This window comes from Sapajus apella, unplaced genomic scaffold (genome assembly GCF_009761245.1).
Source record: "Sapajus apella isolate SASKATOON/1434 unplaced genomic scaffold, GSC_monkey_1.0 scaffold40, whole genome shotgun sequence".
Lineage (NCBI taxonomy): Eukaryota > Metazoa > Chordata > Mammalia > Primates > Cebidae > Sapajus > Sapajus apella.
Genome location: NW_022436980.1, coordinates 8,388,235 through 8,406,745, shown reverse-complemented (window position 1 = coordinate 8,406,745; position 18,511 = coordinate 8,388,235). Strand labels below are relative to the sequence as shown.

Sequence of the window (18,511 nt, the reverse complement as noted above, 5' to 3'; positions counted from 1 at the left end):
TTTTCATGGGGCTGCTGTAAGAAATTTTTAAGTGACTTAAAGCATTTTAAAAGAATTCCAATGGATTCCTTCATTGGGCTACTTTAAGGGAGTGCAAACACACTCAAAAGTAAGCATATAAAGTAACAAATTAATTCTAAAAAGAACAGTTGTAAAATGTATGCATTCAAGTGAATAATGTCCATAAAGGAACTAAATTGTATGAGGCTGCAACTAGAGTTCACTCAGGCTGCTATTGCAATAAACCTCTTTTGAAATTTCTCCTTCCTAATGACCGTTAAGGGTCAATTTATGAGCAACAAAAGAAGCTCCACCTTATTTCTTATAATTAAAGGGCACTCTTCTTTGATCCAAATATATTTTTATTGTGGTAAAATACATATAACATAGAAATTACTATTTTAATTATTTCAAATATACAATTAAATGGCATTTAAGATATTCACAGTGTTGTGCAAACATGACTACTATCTAGATTCAGAACTTTTTCATCACCCCAAAAGGAAACCCTCTACCTATTAAGTAGTCACTCCACATTCCTCAGCCCCTGGCAACCACCAATTTACTTCCTGTCTCTATGGATTTGCCTATTTGGGATATTTCATATAAACAGAAACACATTGTATGTGACCTTTTGTATATGTCTTCTTTTACTTAGCATAATGCTTCTGCAATTCATCAGTGTTGTAGCACACATTAGTACTTCATTCCTTTTTAAGACTAAATAATCCATGTGCAGATAACCTACATTTCCTTTATCCATTCATCAGTTGAACATTTAGTTTGCTTCCACAATTTGGCTATTGTGAATAGTTCTGTGATAAACATTCATGCACAAGGTTTTGTGTGAACTTATATTTTAATTTCATTTGAGTATTTAACTAGGAATAGAATTACTTGGTACTGTGGCAACTGAGTTTAACCTTTTGAGGAACTGCTAGACCATTTTCCAAAGTAGCTGCATCATTTTACATTCTCATCAGCAATGGATAGGGTTTCGATTTCTTCACATCCTTGCTAATACTTCTTATTTTCCATGTTTCTTTTATTCTACTCATTCTACAGGTAAGAAGTGGGTTTTCCTTGTGGTTTTGATTTGCATTTCTCTAGTAACTAACGGTACTGTGCATTTTTCTTCATATGCTTATTGGCCATTTGTGTACTCTCTTTGATGAAATGTCTATTCAAGTCCTTTGCTAATTTTAAAATTAGATTGCCAGTCTATTTGTTGTTGAATTTATAGGGTTTTTTTTTGTTTTTTAATTTAATTTTATTTTATTTTTGGATGCACCAAAGTGTTTAATTTTTATGAATTCCAATTTAATTATTTTTGGTGTTATTGTTGATTATGCCTTTGTAATCATATCTAAGAAATCGCTGCTAAATCCAAGATTAGAAACATTTATCCGTATGTTTTCTCCTAAGAAACCAGGGTTTTATTGTTTTATATACTGTAGTTTTTATAGTTTTAGTTCTTCTACTTAAATTTCTGATTTATTTTGATTTCTTAAAACATAGTGTGAGATAGGGATTCAAATTCATTATTTTATATGTGAATATCCAATTTTCCTGGCACACTTACTGAGACTATTCTTTTGCCATAGAATAATCTTGTCATCCTTGTCAAAAATCAGTTGACCACAGATGTATGGAGTTTATTCTGGACTCTCAATTCTATTTACATTGATCTCTTTGTCTGTCCATATGACAGTAATACTCTGTGTGTGTGTGTGTGTGTGTGTGTGTGTGTGTGTTTTAACTGTAATTTTGTAGTAAGTTTTGAAATAGGGAAGTCTTAGCTTCAATTTTGTTCTTTTTCAAGATTGTTTTGGCAATTATGGATCTGTTGCAACTCAATGTGAATTTTAGAATCAGCTTTTTAATTTCTGCAATAGCAACAAAAAGCTGTTGGGATTTTGGTGGAACCGCATTGAATCTGTAGATCACCTTGAGGAATACTGCTATCTTTACAATATTACATCTTTCAGTCCATGAATACAGAATGTCTTTGCATCTATTTACATATTCTTGAATTTCTTTCAGCCATGCTTTCTTTGTTCAGTGTAAAACTTTTGCACCTTCTTGGTGAAATTTATTCTTTTCGATGCTATTGTAAATGGAACCGTTTCCTTAATTTTTTTTTGTGGGTTGTTTATTGCTACTATATAGAAGTATCATTGATTTTTATGTATTAATCCTGTATCATGTGGAACTGCTAAATTCATATATTAGCTTTAATAGTTTTAAATAAATTTTAAGGAATTTTTCTACACATAAGTTTATGCCGTCTGTGAATAACGTTTTACTTCTTCCTTTCTAAGTTAGATACTTGTTACTTCTTCTTCTTGTCTATTTTCTCTGGCTAGAACTTTCAGTTTAATGTTAAATGGAAATCGCAAAAGCAAAGATCCATGTCTTGTTCCTCATCTTAGACGGAAAGCTCTAAGCCTTTCACCATTGAATATGATGTTAGCTATACAATTTTTATAAACCAAATATTTCTTACTCTCACTGACTCCCCTCTCTCTATGTATTTTTTCATGTTTTATTCAGCTTGGTTTCCATGAGCTTAACTTCTATCTGTCCTTCCTCAGTTGTCAAACCCTATTAAAGGCTTCTGTGGGGGACCAGGGGAGATAAATGAAGCTATGAATATTCCCAGAAAATCATCAGGGAGTCAGGTTATTTGCTTGCTGTTTTTCTTCTAAACAAACTGTGAACTATTAAAAAGTGTGTCATTGACTAAGTACCACAAACATAACTTCAAGAAATTGTGATGAACAAAAGTAAAGAAGAGAAAATTGGGGAAAAAAGAAAAAAAGCAAGGACAAAGAATCACAGAGCTATTTGCAACTATAGGTATTCACTTCATAATTTTTTCAATATTTCATTGATCTACTTTTAGACTTACCAAATAAATTTTATAATCCCTAAAGTGAAAAATGATAACTTTTATTATATTTTTCTCTACTCTCCTCTATCTCACTCATCTCAAACACACACATACACACACATATGTACACACTGGCACATAATCTGTAAGGTGTAACAAACTTTGGATGTGCTATAGGAGTTCACTTTCTAACGTGATCACTTGAGAATCTGAATCCCTCTCTTCCTGGAAACATTATGAGAAAAATATTAGATGATTGAGGTATTGAGAACTCACCTCTCACATAAACAGTTGTTGAGTGGCTTTCAATGAGTTGAAGTGAAAAATGTGCAGAACAGCGGTATGACCCACTGTCACTAGGAAGCACTTGTTCAAAATGTAGAATAAAATATGAAATGTTCTTCTCTTCTTTCCAACTTGTGTGTCGTTGAAGTCCATCTTCAAGTGGTAAACATTTTGTTCCATTGAGCTTGCACCAAGTCACATGAGGCCTGTGAGCACAGTATTTCACAGGGCATTGTAGGTTAAAGGGTTTTCCTGCTAAGACAGAGTATACAGATTGTCTCTTTATGTAAAGCTGTACATCACATGATTCTTTCCCTAAAAGATAAAAACAAAACTAAAATCAAATATGCTTTTCTGGAAGGCCCATATATATGTGACTTCAATAGTGCTCAAACATTATATGGTAATTTTCAAAAACACCCCCAAATTTCTAATAATTAAGCCTCACTAGAGTGTCTCATATATACTAGGCACATAATAAGTGTGTGTTTAAAAATGAAATAACTCATTTAATCCTCTGTCTCAGTCTGTTTTCTGCTGCTATAACAGAATACCTGAGATTGGATAATTTATGAACCACAGAATTATTTGGCTCATAGCTCTGTAGGCTGGGAAGTCCGAGAGCATGGTGCCAGCATCTAGCAAAGGCCTTTCTGCTGCATTATCTCATGGCAGAAAGCAGAAGGTAGAAGGGAGCACACAAGACAGAGAAAAATGGGGGCCAAAATTCATCCTTTTATCAGTAGCCCACTCCCATGACAACTAATCCATTCCTACAATAAGGGCATTAGTACGTTTATAACCTACTCATCTCATAACACTGTTACAATGGCAATAAAATTTCAACACGAATTTTGGAGGGAACATTCAAACCATAAAATTCTGTCCCTGATCCCCCAAAACTCATGTTCTTTTCATATACAAAGTATATTCATTTTATTTCAATAGCCTCAAAACTTTTAATTTGTTCCAGCATCAACTCAAAAGCCCCAAATTCAGTCTTATCTAAATTAGATATGGGTGAGATTCAAGGCATGATTCACTGTGAGGCAAATTCCCACCAACTATGATCCTGTGAAATCAAAACAAGTTATCTACTTCCAAAATACACTGGCAGGACAGATATAAGACAGAGATTCCCATTCCAAAAGGGAGAAATAGGCAAAAATGAGAAAGTAACAGGTTCCAAGTTAAGTCCAAAACCCAACAGAGAAATAAAATGGCTTGGCCAGGCTTAATTGACGCTTCAGCTCTCACAAGTTGGAGACTCATCCCTGCAGCTGTCCCAGGCTAATGCTTCAGGCTAGTAGCTCTACATTTCTGGGGTGTCCATGGCAGTCCACTGCCATGGCTCCACTAGGCATTGCCATGGGAGTGGACTTCCTGGGCCCTCAGGCTGTCCACTACATCCTTTGAACACAGAGGTAGTTGTGGCCCACACCTCTTGCATTCTGCTAGCCTGCACACTTATCAAGTGGGTGCCACCAAGTCTTACCAACTGCACGTTATGGAGTGGTGGGTTGAACTGCACCTGGGCTCACTTGAGCCATGGCTGGAGCAGCCAAGGAGCACTGTGCTGGAATTCAGAGAGCAAAAACCTGAGGCAGATCTGGGCAGCAAGCCTGTAAACGGCACTCCAGTTTCCCCTAAAACCAATTTGCTCTCTGAGCTCTGAGCCTGTGATGAAACGGGCAGCCTCCAAGATCTTTGAAATGCCTTCAGGGCCTTTTTCTCAATATCTTGAATAGTATTTCACTCCCTTCTAGCCATATTCATCTCTTTAACAATGGTCTCTAGGCCATGCCCTTAGTATTTTCTCCCAAATATGGCTTTTCGTGTTTTATACAGCTAGGCTGTGAATTTTCTAAATCTTTCTATTCTGCTTCTCTTTTAATTATAAAAGCCATTTTTAAGTCATTTTTTCCACTCTTGCCTCTTACTGTATGTAGTTAAAAGTAGCCACACAGCAGCCTGAATGCTTTGCTGCTTAGATACTTCTTCCACCAAATGTCCTAAATTATTGCTCTTAATTTCTGTTTTCCATAAAGTCCTAAGACGTAGATATACTTCTACCAAGTTCTTGGCAACTGTGTAACAATGATGGCCTTTACTCCAGTTTCCAATGACTTGTTTCTCGTCTCCCTTTAGTTATGCACTTTGCGTTGATTGATACGTATTTTTTGTTTTCCGGTAAAGTTAAGGCTAAACACATTATCCTAAATGTATTTTCTTTTAATTATTTTTTTTCTCCACTCTTATAGTTCTTTCTTAGCCTTTCCTTCTATGTTTGCAACTACCCTTTCTCTTGTCAATCTGTCTAATCCATCTCCTTCACTAATTGATTTCACTCATCCTCATGCTTTCTTCTAAATAGAGTTACAGTATCATACATTATAGTGGGATAAGCGTAACTGAGATATAGCCAAAACTCTCTTCTAAATACAAAGACAGCTAAAGGCCTTGCCTGTGATCACAGAGCTGGTCAGATGTTGAACCAAGGAGCAACTTTTGACCCTGATTTTCACATACTTGTCTATCCAGAACAAGGTTTCACCTTATTTCGACATTCTTGTCAGCATAGATATTCTCACTTTATCTATTTCCTCATATCTAATATATCTTTCACTCACATCCTACTTAAAAACACTTCCTGCTCACATCTCATTAATCCCTGCTCAGAAACTTAAATTTCCAGGAATCAAAGTGAGACAAAGGACCTGCAGAAAACTTTTAGAACCTCTTAATTTATTTATTTATAATTGCTTTGAGACCTCAAACAAGTTCACTTTAAGACTTCTTGATTCAGTTGCTTCCAAAAATTCAGAACTAAAGTGAAAGCAAGCTGAAAGGTAAGTTATAAGGATGAGGTTTTCAAAAAAATGAAGAGAAAGGGTAAAACATTTTACCAAAAGGAAATGTACCTGAATGTGGTTAGACTTATGACAAAAAAGTAAGGAGGCCAGAGGCAGAAAGGCCAAGTGAAACTCTTGTTTCCAGAAGTCTGTTCCTCTCCCTGAAGTTAACAGACTCCCTCAGCCTCCTAACTTCCCTTTTCATTTTCTTGGATAAGTCAATAATAGATTGTGGAGCCTACAAGTCTGTGCTAGAAGTATGAAAAACAATGAGATGGTTATGAGCAAAGACCTTTAACCCTCAAAGAGTTTACCATTTAATTGTAAAGCAGGAGTATCTAACAATGAGGGCACCTTTCTATAATCAATTTACTATATAGTGCTCTTTATTTCTTTCCGTTTACCTGAGCTGAAAGGAAGGCTCATATGCTGCTTGTTAGGAAGCCTAGGAATAAATCAGATAGGATGTCTGCATTTGTGGAGCTGCTTCTAATGGGAAATAAAAATGAATGACAATTGAGTGAGTGATATAACACTGTAAAGAGGTACAAACAAGGCCGGTCGCGGTGGCTCACGCCTGCAATCCCAGCACTTTGGGAGGCCGAGGTGGGCGGATCACCTGAGGTCAGGAGTTTAAGACAAGATTGGCCAACATGGTGAAACTCCGTCTTTACTAAAAATACAAAAATTAGCCGGGCGTGGTGGTGGTGGGCCTTCTAATCGCAGCTACTCGGGAGGCTGAGGCAGGAGAATCGCTTCAACCTGGGCGGGGGAGGTAACAGTGAGTGGAGATCGTGCGACTGCACTCCAGCCTGGGCGATGGAGTAAGGCTCTTTGTAAAAAAAAAAAAAAAAAAAAAAAAAAAAGGTACAAACAACTTGGCATCTTTGCATGGGTGTGCAGAAGGTTAACTTCATGGAAAGGCTAGACTTGAGCTGAACCTGGGTGAATGAGTAGCCCTCTGGCAACCAGAGCAGTGCATGGGACAGGAGAGGTATTTTAAGAGTGAGGAAATAGAACGGAAAAGTCTTAGAGACCAGGAATTTTATGATAGATTTACATCACTGATATACTACTGGATCATGGTTTTCTGACATAGTGACATGGAGACCACTAGTTATTCCAGAACAAATGTAATAAGCATTAGGCAAGAGTTTAAACTGCTTATCCGCCATGAGAAAATATAATGTCTAATTTTGGGGGGATAATTATAAAGGGTATGGAAATTGCTAAAAATGAGACTATTCATTTGAACATGTCTGTTTCAAATGCTAACACATCGAGCAAGTTTGAGAAGCTGCCCAGTTTTGCTGGTCCTCAGTTTCTTCAAAATAAGATGAAAGGGGGCGCTTGTGGTGGTTCCTGCCTCTAATCCCAGCACTTTGAGAGGCCAGGGTGGGCAGATCAGGAGGTCAGGAGATCGAGAACATCCTGGCTAACACAGTGAAACCTCGTCTCTGCTAAAAATACAAAAAAAATTAGCCGAGCGTGGTGGCATGCACCTGTAGTCCCAGCTACTTGGGTGGCTGAGGCAAGAGAATCACTTGAACCCAGGAGGTGGAGGTGGCAGTGAGTCAAGATCGCACTACTGCAGTCCAGCCTGGCGACAGAGCAAGGCTCCATCTCAAAAAAACAAATAAATAAATAAAATAAAATAAGATGAAAGGATTGAACTACAAAGGTTGGAAAGTTCTAACTCACCAACCGCCAATCACGCAAACACACACAACTTCACCTTCCTCGATGTGTGATTGAAACTATGAAACCACTTCTAACCTGCAATTTCTATTACAATATATTACCTTTCTATTTAACCATAGGGCTATCACCTGATGTTAGTGGCACAATTAGACATCACTTCAAGTTCCGTCTTTTGTGATTTATGCTCGGGAGCAATGCACAATGTAGGTTAAGGCTGGAGAAAAGAGCTAGCTTTTTAGGTTGGTGGCATCACTGATTCACAACAGGATTACGGAAACATTGCAGTTCCTGAATATTCTTATCAGCAGGATAATGATCATTCACAATCACACTGACTGGCACAGGAATTGTTTTGAATGGAGGAATGCATAGATGATGAATGTAAGCTTGCAGACAGGCATTAAAAAATCAAGAGGACTCCCTTTGTGCACAAACAAGGTATTACAATACTTCCTATCTCTCAGAGGCTAACGCTGATGTTTGTAGTGTAAGAATGAACTGCTGAGACAAATAGCACAATTCTAGTTGTCCATCTGACAAGCTTGTTAACACCTCTTTTCTGCCTGTCCTGAATTACACATATCCATCTTATGATACTCAGGACACACAAAGCTATCCCCAAAAAGTTTGTCATATCAAATAAATATTTCCCGAAGAGGAATAACTATCAGAGTTACTTTTGGCTGTGACTCAATCTTCAACTATCAGTTATTTTTATTCCTGCTCTTACTATCCCTGCTGCTTTTCTCAAGCATTCATATCTGATGATAGGAAATTTTCAATGCTAAAAATAATTAAAATAAATACATGCAGTAAAAGAATAAAGATGTCTACTCCCCCTCAACCCCCTGCCAGGTGTTTATATAATGAAATATCCCTTGTTAAGTCACTATAGATTTAGAAATTCTTTCATTTTTAAAATATTTATCAAAACCACTAGTGGTACGTGTATTTCAAGATCAGGGGTACCTATTACATTACAGGGTCAGAGTACATCATTTTGAGCTACCCCTTCCTCTATACATAAAAATATTTTCAGAAATAATCATGAGATAAAACAAGTAATAAAATGGCCAGAAAAGAAATATAGACAATGAATATTTTCTTGTGTTGAACTTCATGTACAAAACTATGCAAATTAAAAAATATTTTAAAAATAATATTAAAATACAAAAAAGGAAAACTGCCCAGGTATTTATTCAATTAATTTTATATCCACCTAAACCGTATGAAATTTGATTCTTTATAGTCTGATATAATAGTTTAGATAAATAATTGTCCAATAACTAATAAATGAATTGTATTAAAACTGAAATTCAGCAAAGATACAATTTAGGTAACTACTAAATTATAACAGTAATGTAAAGTTTTATTTTCTTGATTTATTCTTTAGTTTTAAAACAACATTTAAAAAATACATGTCAATTGTATAAATATTAATCAATAAAACATTTTATGTGTTAAAGTTGCCAAGCCAAAAATTTTATACATCACAATTTATACCCTTTCCACTGTTTTGAATTTTAAACACAAATTAAAATTCAAGAAGTTTGCACCAAATGACAACAATGAAAAAGCTCCTGTTCTGCTTCGTCTCAGCATTCTCTGTGGTATTATTATTTATTTAAAATTCAATGTTCAAAGGCCGGAATATGTAGTACCACAGAGACTGGGGACACAGAATGTCCCTGGAGGAAACTGGAGTGATCTGGACGTTAGAAATTTACTCTCAAAATGAACACAGGTAGCTGAATTGTATATGTCCAAGGCCAGCTTTATAACTGGGAAGCTCTCTGAGTTAACTTGCAAGTAGAATGCACTGTTTGTCAAAGGATATATACTACAAATGTGTTAATTTGAAGTTTACATATATGTTATTAAAACTCAACAGTAACCATAGTAATTATTTAGAACTTAGACCAAAAATATTTTTAAGGATAAATATTTCGCCTCTGACATTGTTCAGATTTGCTAGTACGTGGTGATAAGTAAAAGAAAATAAATTTTTAGTTGTTTTTCAATTCAGTACAGACAATGGACCCACTCGTTCACACCCATGAATGTGGATATCCCACTGTTCCTGACACGTTAGTAACGAGACAGTTTCGAGCACAAAGAGAGGCACTTTTCAATTTTGCCATTAGATTTTTATTTTATTATCTTGGATATGATAGAATCTCTCAGAGCTTTCAGATCCCGCAATAGGAAGATAGTCTTTCTGGCTAGGTCAATCAGAAAAGGCTTCTTGAGGGAGGATGAATCTCTTTCTTCCCCCAAGCCAACTCCCAGGCAAACTTAGTCCTCTTCCCATTATTACAGTATAATACCATCATCTGCCTAATCACATTGGCTAGAACCTGGGGAGCCATCTTAGTCTCCTTCCTTTTTACTGTCCCATTCCATCAACCACCAAGTTAGATGGATTCAGGATGAAAAAATGTCTTGCATTTTTTTTTCCATGACACTGCCTTAATTTGAATCTCATTCTGTTTCATGTGGATTATTGTCACAGCCTACCAGTGGTGTTCTATATTCCAAACTTGGCCTAGTTGCCCTCCCTCCACCTCAATCCATTCTCCACATCACTGTTACAAATTCCATTTTGAAAATTAAAATCCAATCACAAGATTTCTTGGCTAAAACCCTTTAGAGAGTCCCTACTGCCTGCAGAAATGTGTCTAGACTTCGTCAAATGGCATTTAGCCCCTGCTTCTTTATGCAAGCTCACCATATCCTCATATCCCCACTCGTAGCAAATGTCTGATGCAATTTTGTGTGACATGCATCACTCTTTATAATTACATATGTGCTCATGTTTCTGTCTTCTATGTAGTCTGCTACTTCCTTGACAGTGTGTTACCTGTCGCTGCATGAGGAGCTGGACTTAGAACTAAGTATAAAGGTGAGAAAGCATGATGTGCCCTGAGACTGGACAGAAAGATGTTAATGGAGCAAATAATCCCCTGTTCACAGCTCTAATTGTTTCTATGTTGTACTGGCTGCACAGCAGAGACAGCTAAGCCCTTAGAGAGAGGCTAAAAGGCATTGAGGTGAAGAACATATGCAGCTCAACATACCTTATAGTAGTTAAATTATAACCACTAAAGAAAAGCTAGACTTTACAAGTGTTCAGTTTGAAAGGCCTGATTTATGTCCACTCAGGGGTGGATATTAAATATATTCAATAACTGACACTCCATGGACATCCAGCTACACAGACCAGCCAATCAGAAAGGAGTGCCAGCCACAAACAACTGTATGGTCTTGTAACTCCCAGCTGAGCAAGTGTAGTGGCTGAGCTGAAGAGAGTAGGTAATTTCTGAAACCAATTAGCCATTTAAAAAAAAAAAGAGGGTTGTGATTATGAATCTTTTGTAAAATACTATTATTTCTTATTTTTAAAGATAGTACTTTTTATTATAACCATTGTTATGAAGAAAATCTCACCTGAGTTTCACTATGTCTCCATTGAAAAATTCTTACAAATTTATGGAAACTTCAAAGTGGTTACAGCCATTGAAAGAAATGAATGACTGTACGGAATGCAGATTGCCCTAACTTGAGCTAAGAAAGTGTTAGAGTTTAACATAGAAATTAAACTCGTGATTTTTTGGGAAACTAAAATGATTACTAAAGGTCTAATACACCAATAACTTTCGATGACATCAACCAGGATTTTAGCTTCTATCAGAAGATACTATCATAGGCAAACAGCAATTAAACAAAAACTTCAGACACATGCTGGGGTGGCCACAGAAGGAGTGAAGTCTTTATACTCAGGAGCAAAAAGGCCTCCAGATGGTACGTTTTGACTTACTTTAGAAGGCTGGAATGGTAGAGAGCAGGGGAGAGGGAAATAATCTGTCCTGTAAATCTTCCCTTGCAAATTGGAGTTTAGAGATCCCTTAAGGCAGTGGTTTGCACATAGTCCGGGAAAATCCACACAGCAATAGCAGCCATGGAACCACACTACAAAAATCTTGGGAGGACATTGACTTGCATACCTTGGGAAATCACACATGCAGCATCAGAAAACCCAAATGGTATACTTTCTCATCATAACCTAGCTGACAGACGCTCACAAAATCAGAAATGTGGTTACATGAGGTTAGGGTGGGGGAGTTCCACCTCATATAGAAAATACTCATGTAATGTGTTATGTAGTGTCTATTGAAGTTATTACTTTAATTCTGTGGTAAATAAACCCACTTTGTAAGCCAGATATTCCCAGAAGTGCAAGGAATACCTGGGAAAAATTAAATAAGAATGATGCACACACATGTTAAAATCAGAGCTTCTACTATAAAAGTGACTATTGCTACTTTAAGGAAAACCCTGTGATTGTTGTCATGAGTACAATGAAAACTGACTGACCCCCAGTCCTTAATGTGAAATGAAAGTATATTTACATACATCTCACCTGAAAAACAACACTTAAGGTAATACAGATCACAGACAAGGATGTAGTATGTAATAGTAGATTTAACTTATTTTCTGTGGATATTACCTGACATTGGTCTTTAGACAAGAAGAACCATTTTCTCCCTGTGTAAACACACACGCCCACACACCCACAATGTAAAGTTTCCTTCACAAAAGTGGAACTGGAAAGTATTAATGCCAAGAATATACAGGGCATAAATTTATATTTATTCCCATTATTTTGAAAAAAAGAAGAAACTATGAAACAAGAAAATTGAGAGAATTTTCACTATCATCTTTTATTATTACTTTTTAAAAATCCCCTTCTTACAAAAATATATCTTATATTCATATATGAAACCTTTAAGTTTGCTTTCATATGGTATTAGCACACTTTGAAGCAATTTATTCTAGAGTTAGAATTTCCTATTGTTAATGTAATATGATTATTTGGCAAGTATATTTGAAGATCAATCTCTTCAATGTAGCTGTATTGAGCAATTTAAGACTTTAAGCCATAAATCGCTTGGTTTTATCACATTTGGGATAATTCTGAACTTGTTTTGTCTAAAATTAGTCATTCTAGTATTTGTCGTTGCTTTTTCTGACACTCAAAAAAGCTTACAAAGTGCCCATGTCATTTCCTCTCCTTGAAATATTTAAGAATAGAACAAGAAGAGATCTTTAGAGGTCATGAGGTCAGATGGCCAATGGAAAGTTTAAGTTACATTTAGTAGATCACCTCTAGAATCACTGCTACACATTCTTTGCCACTTACCCACAAATATGCTGCATCTCACATTATCTAGATGCTGCAGACCCAACCTAAATCTGTCTTAACAGGAGGAAAAAAAATATGACTAATATTTTCAAAGTTCTTATTATGAGGCCGACAGTTTTAGATACCAAATATGTATTGTTTCATTTGACCCTCACAATGATTTTATGAGGGAATTACTATTATGGGCTTTATTCTCAAGTTGAGGAAACTGGGTATTAGAGAAGATAAGCCAATTTCCCAAGGTCATCAACAGATGGGAAAAAGAGTCAAGACTAGGACTTTAACCTAGGCCTGGCTAACTCCAAAGCACAAGCTCTTATCCAGCAGGGTTATTGTGAAAGTAAATCAGAACATATAGAAATGCCCTTAGCACTATGCTTGGCACATAACAACAACAATAAGTACCAGATGTTGTTATGTTTTCTGATTGGATGAATTTAGGGAAGTAACACAGAAGTTGAGTCACTGTCCAGAGCTGTAAAGCCTGTGAGTGGTAAAGGCAAGATGGAAACCCAGAAGGCTCTGCTGTAAAAAACTACTCCCAACAACCATTCTAGGGATCTGCAGTGGTACACAATAACTGGCATATACAACAGGTAAAAAAAAATTTATAGAAAGAAGAAAGGCAGCATATCTAATATAAGCATGTTCTTCTTTCATGTGGGAGGGGAAATTCTACAGACATATATTAACCAGGTAGGTTTGCCTTGGTCAAAACTAGAAAATTGAAAGAAACTTTGTCCTTTGATAATTTTCTACACTTGCTTTCAGGACTTCTTCATTACATCTCTACCAAGTCACAAATGTCCCCTCGCGGTTCTATCCTATTGGTCACTGACTTTGCTTCTCTAGGACAGAGGATTCATATGCATTCCAATTCTTAGAGCCCTGTATATTCTATGAAACAAGGATGAGTTTCTGGTGGAGTTTTAGTTGGTCAACATGTAATTATCGTGATTAAAAGCCTTAAAAGCTTTTAGCTTTTAAAGAAGCTAGTAAAAGCTTTTAGCCAATTTAATGAGTCCTAAAGAAAAATGATTTATATTGACAATGTAGAAAATATCTCTGGTCCAGAGAGACTTTGATTGCCTGCGACACTTGGGCCCTGTCCTTCAGAGAGGCTGAATTTTCCACTTTGGTCACAGGGACTTCAGGAAGAAACATAGGGCAGCAAATGCAGAGAGCATACCTTAGAAGCTGTTGACAGTAGCATCAGTGAACACCTCTGACATTTGATCAGAAACCAACATGAGTATTTCTAAATATTGACTTCTGTGATGTTCAGAGTAAGTGTGGCTTATGTATCATGACTGGAAAGGGAAAGTCCATCTCTACTTTCTTCCCAGATATTTTCTCGCATCTCTAACACATTCTACCACAGAGATCACGCTGAGATTCATTGACATTTTCAAAGCCCTCGAAGATACTTAATAATACCTATGAGGAAAGAATTTGCTAATTGTCCTCCAATATTAATCCCCATCTTTTAATATTATAGAGGAAAATGAAATGGGGCCATAACCCCCCAGCTAAAAATCTCAATGCCCCAGCCTCCCTTGCAGCCAACTTCTGGATAATAGGCCATCTGTGATGTGTGTGAGTTCCAGGTTATCCTTATAAGATGCACATGGTTAAGAAGGCAGAAAAGAGAAATTAAAGGGCTCTGCCAGCTAAACCTGATGTTTTCCTGGGACTGATCTAACACTCTTCTGGACTCTGTTCTAAGTGAATCTCAAATTATGTATGTTTAGATTCTGCATATACTAAAAATGACGCCTCTGTATGCATACATGCAGACACATGTACACAAGCCACTTCTTCCATAGAGATAAACATGTAAATCAGGTCCATAACCATGACAGTATGCCAGAAAGGTACAAAATATTGAGCCTATTTTGAGGCAAGAGAATGGAGAATATTAGAAAAGTGAAGCAAATCTCATATGATACAATTCACTGACACAATACAACTCTAGCTGCATGACTCTCAAACACTATTAGCCTCCCTTGTTGACTGAGGATAAGACAGATAATGCTTTTGGTGTTTTTGTCACAAAGTTTTTATGACAAAAATCCCAAAAGAAATTGCAACAAAAGCCAAAATCAACAAATAGGATCTAATCAAACTGAAGAACTTCTGCGTAGCAAAAGAAACTATCATCAGAGTGAACAGGCAACCTACAGAATGGAAGAAAATTTTTGTAATCTACCCATCTAAAAAAGGTCTAAATATATCCATCTAAAAATATCCAGAATTTACAAGGAACTTAAATAAATTTATAAGAAAAAAACAACCCCATCAAAAAGTGGGCAAAGGATATGAACAGACACTTCTCTCTCTCTCTCTTTTTTTTCTGAGTCAGAGTCTGAATCTGTTACCCAGCTGGAGTGTGGTGGTGCAGTCTTGGCTCATTGCAACTTCCATCTCCTGGGATCATGCAATTCTGCCTCTGCCTCCCAAGTACTCTGTTACCCAGCTGGAGTGTGGTGGTGCAATCTTGGCTCATTGCAACTTCTATCTCCTGGGATCATGCAGTTCTGCCTCTGCCTCCCAAGTAGCTGGTATTACAGGTGTGCACCACCAAGCCCAGCTAATTTTTGTATTTTTAGTACAGACAAGGTTTCACCATGTTGGCCAGATTGGTCTTGAACTTCTGATCTCAAATGATCTGCCTGCCTCAGCCTCCCAAAGTGTTGGGATAACAGGCATGAGCCACTGCACCTGACCTAAGCTGACGCTTCTCAAAAGAAGACATTTATGTGGCCAATAAACATAAGAATAAAAGCTCAACATCACTGATCATCAGAGAAATGCAAATCAAAACCACAATGAAATACCATCTCACGCCAGTGAGAATGGCGATTTTTAAAAAGTCAGGAAACAATAGATGCTGATGAGGCTGTGGAGAATTAGGAATGCTTTTACACTGTTGATGGGAGTGTAAATTCGTTCAGCCGTTGTAGAAGACAGTATGGCAATTCCTCAAGGATCTAGAACCAGAAATACCATTTGACCCAGCAATCCCATTACTGGGTATATACCCAAAGGAATATAAATCATTCTACTATAAAGACACATGCACTGGTATGTTTATTGCAGCACTATTTACAATAGCAAAGACATGGAACCAACCCAAATGCCCATCAATGATAGACTGGAAAAAGAAAATGTGGTACATATACACCATGGAATACTATGCAGCCATAAAAACAGATGAGATCATGTCCTTTGCAGGCATATGGAGGAAGCAGGAGGCCATAATCCTCAGCACACTAGCACAGGAACCGAAAACCAAACATTGCATGTTCTGACTCATAAGTGGGAGCTGAACAATGAGAACATATGGATACAGAGAGGGGAACAACACAAACCAGAGCCTGTTGAGGGTGGGGAGGAGGGGAGGAAAATTACAGGATGGGTCAATAGGTTCAGCAAACCACCATGGCATTTGTATATCTATGTAACAAATCTGCACGTTCTGCACATGTATCCTGTTTTCCTTTTTTTTTTTTTTTTTTTTTAGAAGAAGTAAAGAAAAAAAAAAGTAGATAATAATAAGAGTAATTTAGAGAAGACTTTTGTCAACTCCAAATTTTTATTTCTGGTTGATTCCCAGTTGTCACCCAATGTTACTTTAATGAGACTATTAAGCTAATGAAATGTTGGACTAAAAGAAAAAAAATTAGCTAAATATACACATCACTTGATGACATACCAGGCACTATTCTAAGTGTTTTACAGAATTAATTCACCTAATAGTCACAACAATCTTATAAGATTATTCTCCCATTTTTTTTAGATGAGGAAACTGAGGACCGGAGGCTTTATAGTCACAAAACTATTAAATGGCAGACATAGAATACTAACCCAGGCAGTCTGGCTCTAGAGTCCCTGATCTTAGCCACTATACCACACAGCTTCTCCAAGGAAAAAAGAAAATGATTAATTTTATTTTTTGAACCTGATTAAAAATGCCTGTAAACATTTTTTTTTTCAATTCTGAACTCTACATAAAAATGAAACTCACAAATAATGGAAATTAAGTAGGAAAGTCCCAATGAGGCAAGATAAACAGCTTTTGACTTCATCTTTATAGTAGAGGAAATTTTGGTAGTAGGACAGAGGAAGCAACAAGAAATTAAAGAACTTCTCTGTGATTAGAAAGTGTATTCCAGGCTGCAATCACCACAGGGTTAATCTGTTCATGCTTTAATTCAAGAAGTCCTGTAACCGCAGGATGCATTCCTAAACATTTATTTAATATGTGGCAGGCATTTTTTTGTAATAATACATAGGCACTTGGCAGAAGACAGCTCTATCTCTAGCATTCCTCCATGTGCACATTTCAATAGGAACAAATAGCTGAAGCCATAGAAATATGCTTTATAAAGATACTGTGCTACAAAGCCTGAACTTCAAGGAATGATAGACAATTGCAGAGCACCATCTGTCCCAGTGTGTCTTTTTTGACCCAAAGATATGGCCAGTTTGTGGTAGAGTAAAAAATCTGCGTGGCATGTGGAATACGGTGTTTAAAAGCTGATCCATGGACCATACTGGGCTATCATAATAAAAGGAAAAAATGACATAGGCCAGACCAAAATGGAGACATAGCTCTAACCACTGTATTCTCGAAAGAGCCAGAATACAGGTGTTCTTACCTTACTGAACCAGACTAAGATTGCTTTTTAAAAAAATCACAATAACCAGTAATCAATCAAAGAGTTCTAACTCCCTTTATTCTGGATTATATATGGTGCTAGGCGATACCCAGACATTAACTGCAGTGTTCCTGCCGGCCTAAAGGTAGAATCCTTGGTTGTCCTCAACTGAACTAGAGTTTAGGGCAGCCTCAGACAAATGGTCCAGGACAACAGGCCAGGCAATGGACAGAGACACTTCCACTTGCAGTCTAGTTCTTGCCAGTATGATCTGCCCAAGAAGGGAAGGTGTTGACATTTTTATTGCTTCTATCAGGACAGAAATTGTATGCCACACACTCAGGGGCAAGTTTCTCTAATTTTTTGGAGAAACACAAAAAGTAAGCAAGCATATTTTATAATAAAGGAGGACTTTAAACAGGTAGTTTGTAAAGAATATCACTTTTTTCCAGCCTTATTATAGATGCAGCCTTACTCCTAGGAACAGGGACACGGATCTCACATTGCTTTGAAGTAGGGGGAAAATCTTGAAAGATTACCTTTAAACACTTTGAAAATGTGTTACTGTAAAGAACTCAGCAATTAAGTAAATCTCAGGAAATCCCCAAGATAGAAGGTAATTAATGTGGTTTTAAGAAATGGAGCCATCAGCTCTGCCTGGAAGAACAAATTTCACCAAATGTTCCTTCTCTCAACCTATAGCCCCAATTTAATGCAACTGATGCTGCAATCCATTGTATCAACTGCTATATAAGCTATCTGACCAGCACTTCATTCAAGTCTGTCTTTCTTTTTCCCTTTCTTTCTTCTTTCTTTCTTTCTTTCTTTCTTTCTTTCTTTCTCTTTTTCTTTCTTTCTTTCTTTCTTTCCTTTCTTTCTTTCTTTCTTTCTTTCTTTCTTTCTTTCTTTCTTTCTT

General features: G+C 36.8%; 1 protein-coding gene across 5 annotated transcripts in view; it reads right to left on the bottom strand.

Moving 5' to 3' along the window:
* BTLA (B and T lymphocyte associated) overlaps nt 1-18,511 on the bottom strand; it is a 44,606-nt gene that overhangs the window by 13,896 nt on the left and 12,199 nt on the right. For all 5 annotated transcript variants that reach the window (XM_032299096.1, XM_032299099.1, XM_032299098.1 and 2 more), the window contains one exon: nt 3,170-3,493. In XM_032299096.1, the coding sequence (XP_032154987.1) occupies nt 3,170-3,493 (324 nt within the window). The remainder of the gene's footprint in view (nt 1-3,169; nt 3,494-18,511) is intronic.